The 17572-nt window shown below is 40.7% G+C and overlaps 1 protein-coding gene across 5 annotated transcripts in view; it reads right to left on the bottom strand.

Annotated features, from left to right (window-relative positions):
• LOC100380755 (astrotactin-1) overlaps positions 1-17572 on the bottom strand; it is a 299659-nt gene extending 282087 nt beyond the window's left edge. For all 5 annotated transcript variants that reach the window (XM_014140030.3, XM_014140032.3, XM_014140031.3 and 2 more), the window contains exon 1: positions 16999-17572. In XM_014140030.3, coding sequence (XP_013995505.1) covers positions 16999-17296 — 298 coding nt within the window. In that variant the 5' untranslated portion in view covers positions 17297-17572. The remainder of the gene's footprint in view (positions 1-16998) is intronic.

Here is a 17572-nt window from a genome sequence, read left to right as displayed (position 1 = left end):
TATCGAGTGCATAGAGGAGTTCTGTATCTATAATTCTTAAAATAATTGTTATGCTTTTTGTGAACGTTTATCGTGAGTAATTTAGTAAATTCACCGGCAGTGTTTGGTGGGAATGCTAGTCACATGCTAGTCACATGCTAATGTAAAAAGCTGGTTTTTGATATAAATATGAACTTGATTGAACAAAACATGCATGTATTGTATAACATAATGTCCTAGGGTTGTCATCTGATGAAGATCATCAAAGGTTAGTGCTGCATTTAGCTGTGGTTTGGGTTTATGTGACATTATATGCTAGCTTGAAAAATGGGTGTCTGATTATTTCTGGCTGGGTACTCTGCTGACATAATCTAATGTTTTGCTTTCGTTGTAAAGCCTTTTTGAAATCGGACAGTGTGGTTAGATTAACGAGAGTCTTGTCTTTAAAATGGTGTAAAATAGTCATATGTTTGAAAAATGGAAGTTTTTGCATTTTTGAGGTATTTGAATATCGCGCCACGGGATTACACTGGCTGTTGAGTAGAGGTTAATGATGTCAGACCGAGGCTCTGCATCTGTCCTCGTGCTCCTAGATCTTAGTGCTGCTTTTGATACCATCGATCACCACATTCTTTTGGAGAGATTGGAAACCCAAATTGGTCTACACGGACAAGTTCTGGCCTGGTTTAGATCTTATCTGTCGGAAAGATATCAGTTTGTCTCTGTAAATGGTTTGTCCTCTGACAAATCAACTGTACATTTCGGTGTTCCTCAAGGTTCCGTTTTAGGACCACTATTGTTTTCACTATATATTTTACCTCTTGGGGATGTAATTTGAAAACATAATGTTAAATTTCACTGCTATGCAGATGACACACAGCTGTACATTTCAATGAAACATGCTGAAGCCCCAAAATTGCCCTCGCTAGAAGCCTGTGTTTCAGACATAAGGAAGTGGATGGCTGCAAACTTTCTACTTTTAAACTCGGACAAAACAGAGATGCTTGTTCTAGGTCCCAACAAACAAAGAGATTTTCTGTTAAATCTGACAATTAATCTTGATGGTTGTACAGTCGTCTCAAATAAAACTGTGAAGGACCTCGGCGTTACTCTGGACCCTGATCTCTCTTTTGAAGAACATATCAAGACTGTTTCAAGGGCAGCTTTTTTCCATCTACGTAACATTGCAAAAATCTGCATCATTCTGTCCACAAATGATGCAGAAAAATTAATCCATGCTTTTGTTACTTCTAGGTTGGACTACTGCAATGCTCTTCTTTCCGGCTACCCGGATAAAGCACTAAATAAACTTCAGTTAGTGCTAAATATGGCTGCTAGAATCCTGACTAGAACCAAATGATTTGATCATATTACTCCAGTGCTAGCCTCCCTACACTGGCTTCCTGTTAAGGCAAGGGCTGATTTCAAGGTTTTACTGCTAACCTACAAAGCATTACATGGGCTTGCTCCTACCTATCTTTCCGATTTTGTCCTGCCGTACATACCTACACGTACGCTACGATCACAAGACGCAGGCCTCCTAATTGTCCCTAGAATTTCTAAGCAAACAGCTGGAGGCAGGGCTTTCTCCTATAGAGCTCCATTTTTATGGAATGGTCTGCCTACCCATGTGAGAGATGCAGACTCGGTCTCAACCTTTAAGTCTTTACTGAAGACTCATCTCTTCAGTGGGTCCTATGATTGAGTATAGTCTGGCCCAGGAGTGTGAAGGTGAACGGAAAGGCTCTGGAGCAACGAACCGCCCTTGCTGTCTCTGCCTGGCCGGTTCCCCTCTCTCCACTGGGATTCTCTGCCTCTAACCCTATTACAGGGCCTGAGTCACTGGCTTATTGGTGTTCTTCCATGCCGTCCCTAGGAGGGGTGCGTCACTTGAGTGGGTTGAGTCACTGATGTGGTCTTCCTGTCTGGGTTGGCGCCCCCCCTTGGGTTGTGCCGTGGCAGAGATCTTTGTGGGCTATACTCGGCCTTGTCTCAGGATGGTAAGTTGGTGGTTGAAGATATCCCTCTAGTGGTGTGGGGACTGTGCTTTGGCAAAGTGGGTGGGGTTATATCCTTCCTGTTTGGCCATGTCCGGGGGTATCATCGGATGGGGCCACAGTGTCTCCTGACCCCTCCTGTCTCAGCCTCCAGTATTTATGCTGCAGTAGTTTATGTGTCGGGGGGCTAGGGTCAGTCTGTTATATCTGGAGTATTTCTCCTGTCTTATCCGGTGTCCTGTGTGAATTTAAGTATGCTCTCTCTAATTCTCTCTTTCTCTCTTTCTTTCTTTCTCTCTCTCGGAGGACTTGAGCCCTAGGACCATGCCTCAGGACTACCTGACATGATGACAACTTGCTGTCCCCAGTCCACCTGGCCGTGCTGCTGCTCCAGTTTCAACTGTTCTGCCTGCGGCGATAGAACCCTAACCTGTTCACCGGACGTGCTACCTGTCCCAGACCTGCTGTTTTCAACTCTCTAGAGACAGCAGGAGCGGTAGAGATACTCTCAATGATCGGCTATGAAAAGCCAACTGACATTTACTCTTGAGGTGCTGACTTGTTGCACCCTCGACAACTACTGTGATTATTATTATTTGACCATGCTGGTCATTTATGAACATTTGAACATCTTGGCCTTGTTCTGTTATAATCTCCACCCGGCACAGCCAGAAGAGGACTGGCCACCCCTCATAGGCTGGTTCCTCTCTAGGTTTCTTCCTAGGTTTTGGCCTTTCTAGGGAGTTTTTCCTAGCCACCATGCTTCTACACCTGCATTGCTTGCTGTTTGGGGTTTTAGGCTGGGTTTCTGTACAGCACTTTGAGATATCAGCTGATGTAAGAAGGGCTATATAAATACATTTGATTTGATTTGATTGGCTGTTAGCCTTCCTAAAGCTAATTTCACAGAGGGTCTCCTTTAATTCATAAAGAGGGTATCATTGTCAAAGATATCCTAACTGCAAGCCATTAAAGAGTAAACATTAAGGTAGATCAAAGGGAATTTGACTGCCTTTCCATTGGGTTTGCAGAATTATTCTTTCATGTAATCTCTTTGAGAGAATTCAAGCACATTCAAACTTTGTATGTGGTTTCAGGCAAACTTGCAATATGTCTGCATTTGGAATTATCAATGTTTACTCCTTATCCTACAGATATTATTAATGCTAAAACGTATATAGCTGTACGGTTTACAAGATACTCCTGAGAGCAATTACTGGCCAAAAAGATGGCGTATTTTATAATTGAAAAACTACCACCATGTAAATATTTAACTAACATGCCATGGCTGCCATACATTTACCATTCTATAGCAAGGATAACCCTGTGCTATGGTGGAAAGGTCTACTAATCCTCACCTTAAACTTCCTCCATTCTATCTTTACGACTGTGACACGGTCAGACAAGTGCCCCAGCAGTGTCATCTCATTAGAAAATTGCTTTCCTTGAGTAGCACTGCTGTGCAAAATGTCAATTCCATACAGAACATTTCTTTTGTCAGCCCTCGAAGTAGCTTAAGTGGATGGAAATGGAAAAAGTCTCCACCTGAAGAAGATAGACCTGTGTCCTTTGGAGAGACTGCAGGATCAGCTTCCAGGCAGTGGACAGCTCAGAAAGCCCTGAAATGAGTGCTGGTTTGGAGAGTGATGGAAATGACAGTGTGTTCCCCACTACCAGTATTACAAGGGTCACTCCCATTGTGCCAAACGCAGGTGTCACTCAAAAGTTTTTTTCACCAAGTCACCAACTTGTGCCTGCTACTTTCAAAAGTACAAAATTCAATATTGGCAAAAAAACTTGAATTACGAATACATTACTCTTTAAATGGCCCAATGGCAAACCTAAAGGTGCAATATTCAGAAATCGCTCCGCCATTTCCCGGTTACTAAAATTCTAATAGTTTGCCTAATTTCAGTTTATGTGACAAAACGAGCACTCAGAGAGCTTGTACCATCTAAACCGCTATGAAATATCTTTTCAATAACCAAAATATTATATTTTCAGCTGTTTGAAGCTGGTGTACAAATCCAAAAGTAAAAGAAGCAAAAACAAAACTTAAGAACGCAAAGCATAGAAATAGCCCACATACTGTAGAACAGATCTAAAGCTTCTTAAACTTTCTTTCAATGAGAATTACATATCTATAACGTTGATGTGAATGTGGTCGGGTCACCCAAAAAGTTACATATGGCCGTTTTAAATTAAACGAATTGAGTAACTCCACTGAATGTAACGTAAATTGCTCAGTGTCATGTCAAAATAAATGTCAAAACCTCTCTGATCACTAATAATCTGGGGAATATTACCCCTCCCTTTGCGTTAATACAATCAGGTCCATAATCCCATTATAAAGTACACTGCATGTGGAATAGACTCCCACAGTTTATGAGAATGGTGTTTCTTTGGACCCCTTTTATGCCTTGATTGACATTTTGGTACTTCAAGAAAGAACACAAGTCAGTGCTTCATTCCTTTTGATGACTTGGAATGACTAATGTCTTCTTCAAGGGTTGAGAGATCACTGGGAATGTCCAGGTCAGTATCTGAAGATTGACTGATACTGTATGAAATGTAATAAGGATTCTGGAAGAGGAAATAGGAAAAAGGCTGTATCTTACCCTTAATACCCTGGAAACGTCTGGACACTGGTTTTAATTGAAGAGATGAGCCCAAGAACTCTCTGTACACTTTATCTGGAAACATCTTTCAATCTTTTTTTATTTGCCTCTGAAGGCTGCTGTTCGTGAAGTGACATAAATTACAAGACTGTCTCCCTCTTTCCAAAGGACAAAAATATTCCTAACCACTGTTGCTCTGTTAGGGTGTCCAGAATTTGCTCTCTGTAGTACAGTATATGTGAGACTGCATATACATTTCACATTCTTTCACTGCACCCAGTTGAGCCTTCCTAACCCAAGAGTCAAATTAAAGCATGTGGCCTGTAATACGGTTTGACAACTATATCGACAAACTACTGAGACACTGCAGTCTGCAGACACAAAACTCCTTTGCTAATGACAGCACAATATTATTTCACATGCTGTGCTTGACTGTGATTATTTCCAAAATATGAATGCAACACGGCCAATGTATTTATGAATAGGCCTAGATATACAATTGAATATTGCTTTAGACTAGACCTAATATTAAATTAGATTTGAAAAAGTAGACATGATTTTTATTGTTTTCAAGTAGTCAAAAAGACACCAGAAACCACGTGTATTGGCAGGATCCACACACAGGCGTTTTCATTTCATTTTCAACAAAGGTGCTCACATAGCTACTACCTCTCTTCAAGGGAAGTGCCAGCTCAGACGTTGTCATGGAAACCATTCACTGGCACATAATCTCTCTGTGCTCTATCTCTGTAGAAATGCCTGACAAACAAACCAAGCAATCCTGTGCTTGATGTCCAGAATAGATTTCACAGGAGAAAACTGGTGGAGAATTGTGGGCTTAAGATTGGTCATCAAGTTACCTACCTACTTAACTATTACCCTGGAGTTCAACTCAGCCTTGCAGTTTCTTTGTAGCAGAAATAAGCATTTTGGTACTATAATATAATTGGTACTGTGTGGGTGGGTGGATGAGTGGGTGTAGATGCTGTATTTGCATGCATGCCTGTATTTGTCAGTGTATGAGTGTGTGGTGGTTTATCAGAGCACTGGGCATTACTAAAAGGGAACCCATTATATCCAATTAAAAATGGCTTCAAACTCTTGCATGTGTTCTGTTAACACTGCATTAGTAATAAGGACACATTAAGTATTTATAGACTGTGGAGATGGAGGTGTAAACACCTGAAGCAGCATTTATCACGAAGTTGACTAATTACTTTAAATCTGGGTAAAACCCTGTCATGGGAAGACTGATATCCCATTGCTATTGCTACTCCAAATCTGAATGCCAACTAATAGGGAAAATTAACCAAAAGTTTTTTTTGGTGCAGCATTTGGAATTAAAACTATACATTGGCTAGCTTGGGAAGGGCTGGAATTTCCACTAACTGTACAGAGCTGCAAACACACACATAGGAGTTGGTTCCTATTAATTTACGGAGCAGGAAGGTAAGAACGACAAAGAATTTCAATAATCCTCAAATGCCAACTGGCTTATAACAACAACTTTGGGATGGTGATTTAAATATAGAATCCGTAACCTTATTTGAAACAATAACAAACCACGCACCTCGCCTCTGTTTTGGTTAAAAGCTGAGGGATGGGCCTGGAGAAATACAACCACTAAAATTCATTGACAGAGCTATTGATGCAAGCACTGACCATCGTCTTCGAGAATAAATGGGTACACATAATATATAATATATTTTCAAATCCAAAAATGTACGTAGCAATTAAGGATTCTAGCTTTAACTCTGGACTAAGCATTCATTATTCTCGCCACAATATCAGCATATACATATATGGCATAATTATGGCACCGGGCGATGCAAAGCGAAGTCATCCATTTTCAGACTCTTTTCACCGGTCCGGATACACACTCGGCTTCCTAGAACGTTTGGCTGCCCAGAGGTAGAACAAAGCAAGACACAGCTGCAGTCTAATTAGCGATTGCAGTGGCGGATTTAGGTATAGGTGACATGGGCAGCCATCCTGGATGGCATCTTGCCGGGGGTGGCACGGGGCACCTGCACAAAAAAATTAAAAAATATATATATTTTTGGGTTTTCTATCGCTCATTTGCACGTCACGTCAATGATATCATATCACCGTGTGGAACTGTGGGTCAATTAACTTTGTCGGAGTGGGTGCCCTGATTCTAGTTTGTGAGCTAGGCAGGCTACTGCCTGGGAAGGTCTCCCACTCAGAAGTACGAGATCCAATTAGTTATTCAATTTAGTTTGAAGGAGGGGTTCGCTCAGGGAGCCATACAAGCTAGAACCGCCACTGAGCGATTGAATGTATATTTTCATCATCATCATCATCGCAAACATTGGCTAAGCTGCCCAGGAGGCATCATCACACAAAAAGCTGATTGTTTTTTTCTCCAAAGTGTAGGGACTGCATCCTGCTTGTGCAACTGCAATACCCGTTACAACAGACAGAGGTTGTAGCCTTCATACTATATGAATGTTCATTCAAATCGCCTTAAGGTTTTATTTCTGCTGTTCAGAAGTATGAAGCAGAGACATAGGCTACATCATCATGGTTCAGAAGAGGGTGAGTAAAGAGCGAAATGTGAAGGGACTGTGAGCAGCAGCTACATTAGAAAAACGAATGTGTATGTAAAATAACACATGAGCAGAACGTGATCAGGATACTTAGCTTTAAGAATGAGGGGTGAGCAGGGGCATGGGTGAAACCTCCGTATCAACAGCTACAGTCTTTATTATTGATATCAGGGTGCGCACATAACTTTGCAAATGCTCTCAGTTACGTGTCGCATATGTATTAATAAAAAATACCCATGCATGTTCATAATGATGGGATCGTTTGAACCACTGTTTATTCTCCAGAGGTAGGCTATACCACATGATTACATTATTTCATATTAACAATGACTTGTAATTCATCAGCATCTGCATGTGATGCCATCCAGCATATGGGGATGATCAGCGGCTGCCAGAGTAAATACAGAGAAATCTCCCTCCCAAAGGCTGATTTATTAACTTATCGGAGGACAAAGGTACATTACAGCTCTATACTATTGAGTAAAGTTGATATAAGACTAGGGGTGTATCCCAAATGGTACCCTGTTCACTACATTTGATCAGGGCACATAAGGCTCAAAGCAATAGGGTTCTATTTGAGAAGCAGAACATAATTTATAATATACAGTGCATTTGGAAAGTATTCAGACCCCTTCCCTTTTTCCATATTGTGTTAAGTTACAGCCTTCTTCTAAAATGGATTCAATAAAAAAAAATCCTCAACAATCTAAACACAATACTCAATAATGACAAAGTGAAAACAGGTTTTTAGACATTTTTGCAAATGTATTCAAAATATAAAACAGAACTACCTTATTTACATAAGTATTTGAACCCTTGCTATGAGACTCGAAATTGAGCTCAGGTGCATCCTGTTTCCATTGATCATCTATGAGATGTTTCTACAACTTGATTGGAGTCCACCTGTGGTAAATTCAATTGATTGGACATGATTTGGAAAGGCACACACCTGTCTATATAAGGTCCCACAGTTGGCAGGGCATGTCAGAGACAGGATTGTGTCGAGGCACAGATCTGGGGAAGGGTACCAAAACATTTCTGCAGCATTGAAGGTCCCCAAGAACACAGTGGCCTCCATAATTCTTAAATGGAAGAAGTTTGGAACCACCAAGACTCTTCCTAGAGCTGGCCGCCTGGCCAAACTGAGCAATCAGGGGAGAAGAGCCTTGGTCAGGGAGGTGACTAAGAACCCGATGGTCACTCTGAAAGCGCTCCAGAGTTCCTCTGTGCAGATGGGAGAACCTTCCAGAAGGACAACCATCTCTGCAGCACTCCACCAATCAGTCCTTGAACTCTTTGTCCTGAATGCCAAGAGTCACGTCTTGATGAAACCTGGCCCCATCCCTACGGTGAAGCATGGTGGTGGCAGCATCATGCTGGGGGGATGTTTTTTAGCGGCAGGGACTGGGAGACAAGTCAGGATTGAGAGAAAGATGAATAGCAAAGAGAGATCCTTGATGAAAACCTGCTCCAGAGCACTCAGGACCTAAGACTGGGGCGAAGGTTCACCTTCCAACAGGACAACGACCCTAAGCACACAGCCAAGACAACGCAGGAGTGGCTTCTGGACAAGTCTCTGAATCTCCTTTAGTGGCCCAGCCAGAGCCTGGACTTAAACCTGATCGAACATCTCTGAAAATAGCTGTGCAGCGATGCTCCCCATCTAACCTGACAGAGCTTGAGAAGATCTGCAGACAAGAATGGGAAAAACTCCCCAAATACAGATGTGCCAAGCTTGTAGCGTCATATCCAAGACAATGCAAGGCTGTAATTGCTTCTAAAGGAGCTTCAAAAAAGTAATGAGTAAAGGGTCTGAATACTTTTGTAAATGTGATATTTCAGTTTCAGATTTTTTATGAATTTGGGGTATTGTGTGTCGATTGATGAGGGAAAAAATATATTTATTCAATTTTAGAATAAGGCTGTAACGTAATAAATGTGGAAAAAGTCAAGGGGTCTGAATATTTTCCGAATGGACTGTAACTCTATTGAAACATAGGCTGTGACTCCAATTTCATTGGCAGAGCAGACTCTTTGGTGTTTGTCCCAACATTTTACCCTAGCAATGCATTATGAGTAATGAAACATGGAAATATATCCACAGGGAAAAGCACACACAGGATATCAAAGTTATATGCTTAGTATTTTCATTTAGAGCCATCACATAAACACCATGTTCATGTGATGGCTCTAAATACATTTAAATACTCGGCATATAACTTTGATATCCTGCGTGTGTTATTCCCTGTAGATATATTTTTACATTGACTCTTTTTGGAATTAGCACCGCAAACATCTACTTGGAACAATTTATTATAATCCTGGCTGCAAGGATTTGTGTTTGAAGTTATGAAATGCGGAAAAAATATCCTGGATAGTGTAATGGTGTCATACCTCATTTTTCAGCAAATATTGTCTTTAGCAAACTAAGTGAGCGTACTACTGTCATTACTAGGCATGTGCATCTTCCCCTTTTCAAGACGATTCTATATGTATCTAGATACATGGACTCCTTACGATACAGGAACGATATGTTTAGATGCACTTACATTGCACTAACATTTTCCATTCTAAATTCAAATCTGCTGCTGATGGAGTGGGCCTCTCTGAGCTGGATCTGTATGAGCTGACTTTCCTGTGTGTGTGCGTACATTATGTATGTCTATGCTGTATGTAGGCATCTGAGCTGAGCCATAAGGGTGACTGGGCATCTACCATCTCACTATCAGATTAGGGGGGGTGTGTATGTATTTGTCATTTTTGCAGATTAAGTGTTTGAGCTAGTAATGTATTAATATTTACCTTAAGAAATGAACTACAGTATGACATAGCAGATGAATATATAGTGTAACTGGTGCGAAATGGCTAGCTAGTTAGTAATGTGCGCTGGTAGCGTTTCAATCGGTGATGTTTCCTGTTTCCTTTGCTCTGCAAGGGCGGCAGCTTTTGTGGAGCAATAGGTAACGATGGTTCGTGTGAGACAGTTCATGTCGATGTGTTCAGAGAGTCCTTGGCTCATCAAGCCCAGCAACATTGTTACAATAGCACAATTTTGGAATTCACCCCTGTCACCAAAATCAAATGGTTTTTACCGCTTTGAAAGTTTTTACATTATGAGCTTCTTAGCTCTTGCTGCTTCAGCCATGCAGTGCGGCTTGCAAAACTGATTGCTGTCCTCGTTATGTAATTATAAACTTTACCCTGTATATCTAAAAATGACCATATACACTGATTGTTTAAAGAAAAAATACCAAAACTATTGCTGATGTTGAACCTGAACTATTGAAATACAATCGAATGTAAGCCCCGATCAGCAGGTATAGCCAGATGAATGTTGTCTCCAGTGGCTTAGCCTACTTTTATTCCAGTAAAACACAATTTTCAACAGTGCATTTGATAACAACAACCTAGAAAATTACAATGTTTGTCTCTCAACTAATAACATCTAATTTTGCAAAAGCCATTTGACAAGCATTTGAAGGCTGAAGGTGCTGCGTATATGTGCAAGATCAGGAATAGGCCTACCTCTCTTTGGTCAGCGTGTGAAGCTGGGCTACTGTTATCGCCTGGGGTTGTTAGGCATGCAAAATGACTGTCAACACAGTAACATGTTTAGTTTGACACTGAAGGACAGGATGCATCAGTTGTCACAAAAGTGCTCCCGAGTGGCGCAGCAATCTAAGGCACTGCATCTTCAGTGCTAGAGGTGTCACTACAGACACCCTGGTTTGAATCCAGGCTGTATCACAACCGAACGTGATTGGGAGTCCCATAGGGCAGCGCACAATTGGCCCAGCATAGTCCAGGTTTGGCCAGTGTAGGCTGTCATTGTAAATGAGAATTTGTTCTTAACTGACTTGCCTAGTTAAATAAAAAAAGATGAGAGGCATTTTCGGAAGGTAGAAAGAAAGTAATATGAGCAACAACAAAAAAAGTGAATTCATAATGTTTGAATACATTTTCTGACCGGTGTATGCTGCATTTGGATCGATTTGGGGTCCCACTAACCGATGCACTCATATCCAATGTGTATTGGTGAATCGTTACATCCCTAGTCGTTACTACATGATACTAGGCAAATCACAAATACTTGCTACGCCTACTAAATAGTATGGCGGTATGTGATTGAAATCAGAGCAATGATCTAGCAGACATGCCTCGTTTTGAGTGGGATATGTTAGCGGTAACATTGTTGATACATGGCCCCTCCCACAAATTTGCTGCAATGTGACTTGCAGAGCAGACTCCATTAGTGGTGTGAATTTGGTGTCGAACTCTTTTGGCCATGCGTTCTGAACAGCCAATTTTTGTAATGTTTTTTGTAATGTATTTTGTTCCCCAATGGCTTCACTTTACACTTAAAAGTATACACTATAAAGAGTAAAACAAAGTATAGGGCGATTCCACTCTAGCGGGACGGGAAAATATCTCAGTTTGTTCTGGGAATTCTCACATAGAAACTTCATTGGGAGGAAGTGTGTTTGAAATGCTTTATATATTTGTAACACAAACGTATCATGATGAAAGTGGCAATTTTAGGCCCTTTTTAGACTTATACATGCCTCTTGTAAGACCCTATGATCTGTAAACCATACATGATACAGACAATATCTCGCTGTCATTATGCTCCTTATAGTGTGCTCTAAAATATGGAATAAGTCTTGATTCTGAAATAAAAACCTTCACATTTGTTTATTCAACATTCAAAAATATTTAAAAAAAATACATTTGGGGATTTTGTTTATTTTAAGACATATTATTTGGAACAATATACTCTACAAGTACATAACATTTCCAGAGTGGGCTAATTCTGACAGTATGATACATTTTATGAGCACCACCAACACAGTGAATTGGAAAATGGATTCAAAGGGAACTCCCTCTGCTGGTGACTTGCTGAATGTCCTAAAAAGAGGACTGTGATTGGTTAATGACCCCTTCCGACCCCATGGAAATCGAATTAACATAATAAAAAATATCCCCATCCAAATCTGTTCCTTTAAGCTAGAGATATCTTTTTTTTGCCTGGGCTGCGTCTCAATCCACCGCATCCTCCGATATCGCCCTTCTGCATCTGTGGTTAAAGGTGGCAGAGCTAGAGCAGTGTTTGTCAGACCATGAGACACCCTGAAAATCAGTCTTCTTCTCATGAAAACAACGGTTTCACCTACAACATATTATTGAAAGATAAGACTCTCACAAACATGATGATGGTGTTCTCTGTTTTGCTCTAGGATGCCCACAAGCCTCACAATACCCGTCTTAAGGTCACCGGTACCAGTTGAAAAAAATGGACGGAAGTACACTACGTACACTACGTTGCCAAAAAGTATGTGGACATCTGCTCGTCAAATATCTCATTCCAAAATCATGGGCATTAATATGGAGTTGGTCCCCCCTTTGCTGCTACTCTTCTGGGAAGGCTTTCCACTGGAACATGGTCTGTTTTCAGTACGCATGTTGAAGTGGGTGTGTTGTCTACCATCATTCACTTCCCTTTAATCATTTCCGGAAGTTTACTTGAAAGATGAGTGAACCATCCCTCATCTCATTTTGTTATAACATCTTTGGTCTGACATTTACGTGACACCCAGAATGCATCGTATAATGTCAACAAACATGGCACCACACATAGCTGGCAAATAGCTTAGCATTAGCTCATCATAATCAGTAGAACCTTCAAGAAAGTATTTTACACACATCATATGTGTCCATTACAACCTATACAATAATTGGAATTTATTTAACCAGGCAAATCAGTTAAGGACAGTGGGTTAACTGCCTTGTTCAGGGGGAGAACATATTTTTACTTTGTCAGCTTGGGGTTTTGAGCCAACAACCTTTTGGTTACTGGCCTAACACTCTAACCACTAGGCTACCTGCTACCCCAGGAATGCATGATTTGTCACCAGGACTGGAAAACGTGAATAAAACAGTAAATAAATGATGCTCCATACATACACTACCGGTCAAAAGTTTTAGAACACCTACTCATTCAAGGGTTTTTCTTTATTTGTACTATTTTCTACATTTTAGAATTATAGTGAAGACATCAAAACTATGAAATAACACATGGAATCATGTAGTAATCCAAAATATGTTTAACAAATGAAAATATATTTTACATTTGAGATTCTTCAAAGTAGCCACCCTATGCCTTGATGACAGCTTTGCAAACTCTTGGCATTCTCTCAACCAGCTTCACCTGGAATGCTTTACCAACAGTCTTGAAGGAGTTCCCACATATGCTGAGCACTTGTTGGTTGATTTTCCTTCACTCTGCAGTCCGGCTCATCCCAAATCATTTCAGTTTGGTTGAGGTCGGGTGATTGTGGAGGCCAGGTAACCTGATGCAGCACTCCATTACTCTCCTTGGTAAAATAGCCCTTACACAGCCTGGAGGTGTGTTGGGTCATTGTCCTGTTGAAAAACAAATTAAAGTCCCACTAAACCTAAACCAGATGGGACGGCGTATCGCTTCAGAATGCTGTGGTAGCCATGCTGGTTAAGTGTGCCTTGAATTCTAAATAAATCACAGACATTGTCACCAGCAAAGCACCCCCACACCATAACACCTCCTCCTCCATGCTTTACAGTGGGAAATACAAATGCAGAGATCATCACAAAGACACAGCGGATGGAACCAAAAATCTCCTATTTGGACTCCAGACCAAAGGACACATTTCCATAGGCCTAATGTCCATTGCTCGTGTTTCTTGGCCCAAGCAATTCTCTTCCTATTATTGGTGTCCTTTAGTAGTGGTTTCTTTGCAGCAATTCGACCATGAAGGCCTGATTCACACGTCTCCTCTGAACAGTTGATGTTGAGATGTCTGTTACTTGAACTCTGTGAAGCATTTATTTGGGCTGCAATTTCTGAGGCTGGTAACTCTAATGAACTTATCCTCTGCAGCAGAGGTAACTCTGGGTCTTCCTTTCCTGTGGCGGTCCTCATGAGAGCCAGTTTCATCATAGCGCTTGATGGTTTTTGCGACTGCACTTGAAGAAACTTTCAAAGTTCTTGAAATGTTCCATATTGACTGACCATGTCTTAAAGTAATGATCTTCTGTATAACCCCCTACCTTGTCACAACACAACTGATTGGCTCAGATGCCTTAAGAAGGAAAGAAATTCCACAAATAACTTTTAGCAAGGCACACCTGTTAATTGAAATGCATTCCATGTGACTACCTCATGAAGCTGGTTGAGAGAATGCCAAGAGTGTGCAAAGCTGTCATCAAGGCAAAAAGGGTGGCTAATTTGAAGAATGTCAAATATAAAATATATTTTGATTTGTTTAACACTTTTTGGGTTACTACATGATTCCATGTGTTATTTCATAGTTTTGATGTCTTCACTATTATTCTACAATGTACAAAATATTAAAAATAAAGAAAAACCCTTGAATGAGTAGGTGTTCTAAAACTTTTGACCAGTAGTGTACATACGGTATGCTACAGAAGAAACGACAACAGGATATACAGAAAATAAGGCACTTACTTTGACTAACGCACATGTTGAAAGTTATTATTTGTAAGGAAAACAACAATGAAGGCAATGCGAGCGCCAGCCAGAAAATGTGCCAAGGGGGAAAAGTTTGTGCAAGACTGCGCAAATGTCTGCATACTTGATCTGGGGAAACACTGCGGAGGTGCTTGGGCTCTCAATGAAGAGTGAAGTTTGTCCGGTTCAGCTAAGCCTCAAACATAAGTTGTTCGTAACAGTGAAAGGGCTACTTCCATGTGAACACACCATTCAAAATAATTTAAAATGGACAAGTTGAAATATAGCCTATAGATAAATAGCAGGGAGCGTGTGTCTTGGTTGAGGGCAGCGTGGGCTAACTGTTGTGTAAAAATCACATTTTGGAACAGCGAGTGCATTCTAACATCATGTACATAATGATGGGGCAACCTTTAGAGATATTTATACAACGGGTGGGTCTAATCCTGAATGCTGATTGGTTGAAACTGCATTCCAGATGGTGTTACCACCAGCTAAAGTTATGATGTTAAAATGCCTATTTACGCTGTTCCAGTTTGACAGCGCAATCCATTGTCTCATCAGCCCAGCCAGGCACTTCAGAAACTTGATCTAACCCTACAAAAACCATCTTGACATTATCTCACATTTCTTTTAGACTAACATTTATTTTTAAACAGCGGAGATATGTATAAACATAACTTTTTTCTAAGTGCTATGTTTGTTGCATTATTCTAACCACTGGTTGATGTGTGTTGCTAAAATACAATAACATTTGTATGTGTTTTGCTGGAGACAAATCCAATTTCCCCTTGTTGGATTAATAAAGTTTATTCAATTCAAATCCACATTGGCTTGCAAGGTCTTATGTTATAGAAAAGTAATAGAAAAGCAATTGAATACAAGTGAGCAGCTACTGTAATCCCAGAAGAAGCACTAATACAGCAGTATGACCAATCATGCTACTCCTGCTAGCTGTAAGCATACAGTATACCAAAACAATGGCTGAATATAACTATTAGAATGATGTCATTTTGGCCTGTAACAATACAGGTCCTACATTGGTCCTACTCTGAAACAAGAGTAGGACCAATGCAGAGCTAATTTTGGAATGCTATGCATTCTAGCGGTAAACATAGACACTAAATCAATCCCTGGATATCACTATTAGAATGATATAAGACTGGCCTGTGACAACACTATACTGCTGAGATCCAAATGTTTGCCAAGACGACTCAACTAAGTGCAGGCTGTGTGAAGTCATGACACCTCTGTCACCAGGATGATACTGCAATGGGAACCTGATAGGCCAAAAATACCTGTCACAACTTTACTACAGCTAGGCTACATCCCAAATGACACCATATTCCCTATTTAGTGTACTATTTTTGACCAGGGCCCATAAAAGTAATACACTATACAGGGAATAGGGTGCCATTTGGGATGCATACCTAGTCCCACATCACACTTCCTAGCTGCACAGATTGTTCTGCCATGTGAATAGACAACCCCATTCAAATAGTCCTTTCTGTCAAATCAGCACCATGGACAGCGGCCAGAGTTATAAACAGAACACCACTCTGCCTGTTATTTCCCCTTCCCCATGAGAATGAAAGAACCTTTTATAATAGTGGACTTAGGTACATTTCAAAACCATTGACTTACTTTGTGAACATGTGAAAATGAACATTACTTAAATGTATTGTTGTTTATATTATTGTTGGAGTGGGTATCAATATCAAGGCTATTCTAAAGAGTTGAGTCTACAATCTAGGCTAGTCTATAAATTGTAAACATCACAGGTTGTAGTGATATAGCTCTACACCTGTTAACACTCCCAGCAAGTAAACACATATATCTATTAATCTCAGTGAGGTCATAGGATCTGCAAATAGCTTGAATATTTTGTACATACATTCCTTTACTTGAGTGAGTGGCTATTCCATCATCAATAGGTTCGCGGCCTGCACTTTCAGCTATCAATGCTAGTAATTGATAGCACATAACAAACCTGAAACTAGCAAAGTTGTTGTAAAATGTCAATTTAATTTTGGTATTACTAGTTATTATGCTCGTTTATGTTTGCCATGCATAGGTCTACAGTGCTGAATCGCATTTGAAATAGGCTTATTGTCGTCATGTTTACCTCGACATGTAGCTTACTAACTGTACACTGTGAAATGATGAGGAATTTTAGTTAGGCCTAGAGTGTATTGTATTGCATGAACTAATCTCACGTGTAATAATGGACATGGCGGAAACAGTCTTCTAATAACAATAATAAACAGTTATGAAGCATGGGCATTGCGAGTGAGGATTCTGAACGTTGAGAATGTATCATCCGAACTCACCTAGGACGAAAAAGGGTAGCTCGGTGTTTTCTAGATCGTCCACGACGACTATTTCCCCCGGAAAATCATTTCTGACGGAGAACAGAAGCTTGGGCTCGGAGGCCGATGGACTATGCATGATGCTCAGGTCGTTTTCTCTCAAAAACGGCAGCGCAGACACGGTGACGCTTTTCATTTTGCATTCCAAATCTTGGGAATGGTCCTCGTCGGCATTCAAACTTTGAATATTAGCAGCTTTGAAGGCAAGAATCCATGCGAGCGAGAAAAGCAATCTCAGACCCATCATCATGCCTGGCATCACCGCTGCTTCGTATCCCCCTCTCGTCTCTGTTCAAACCAGCTTCACTTCAATACGGGCTGCCGCAGGAGGAAGAGGAGCAAGGGGGATGCGCTTGCAAAGCACACATTTCCGGATTGTTGCGTGCAGAAAATAAACGCCTCTTATTTCGCATAAATCCCCATATGCTCTGTCACATGGTTAAAGATTATTTGTGATCATTTCAATGCAGTTTAGGAGTGTGATTGCGGGGAAGGAAAATAAGCGCAGCACTACTGACCCCAATATTGGAATTGT

This window comes from Salmo salar, chromosome 14 (genome assembly GCF_965601325.2).
Source record: "Salmo salar chromosome 14, fSalSal1, whole genome shotgun sequence".
Lineage (NCBI taxonomy): Eukaryota > Metazoa > Chordata > Actinopteri > Salmoniformes > Salmonidae > Salmo > Salmo salar.
Note: the sequence above shows the minus strand (reverse complement) of the source record. Positions and strands in the feature narration are given on the sequence as shown.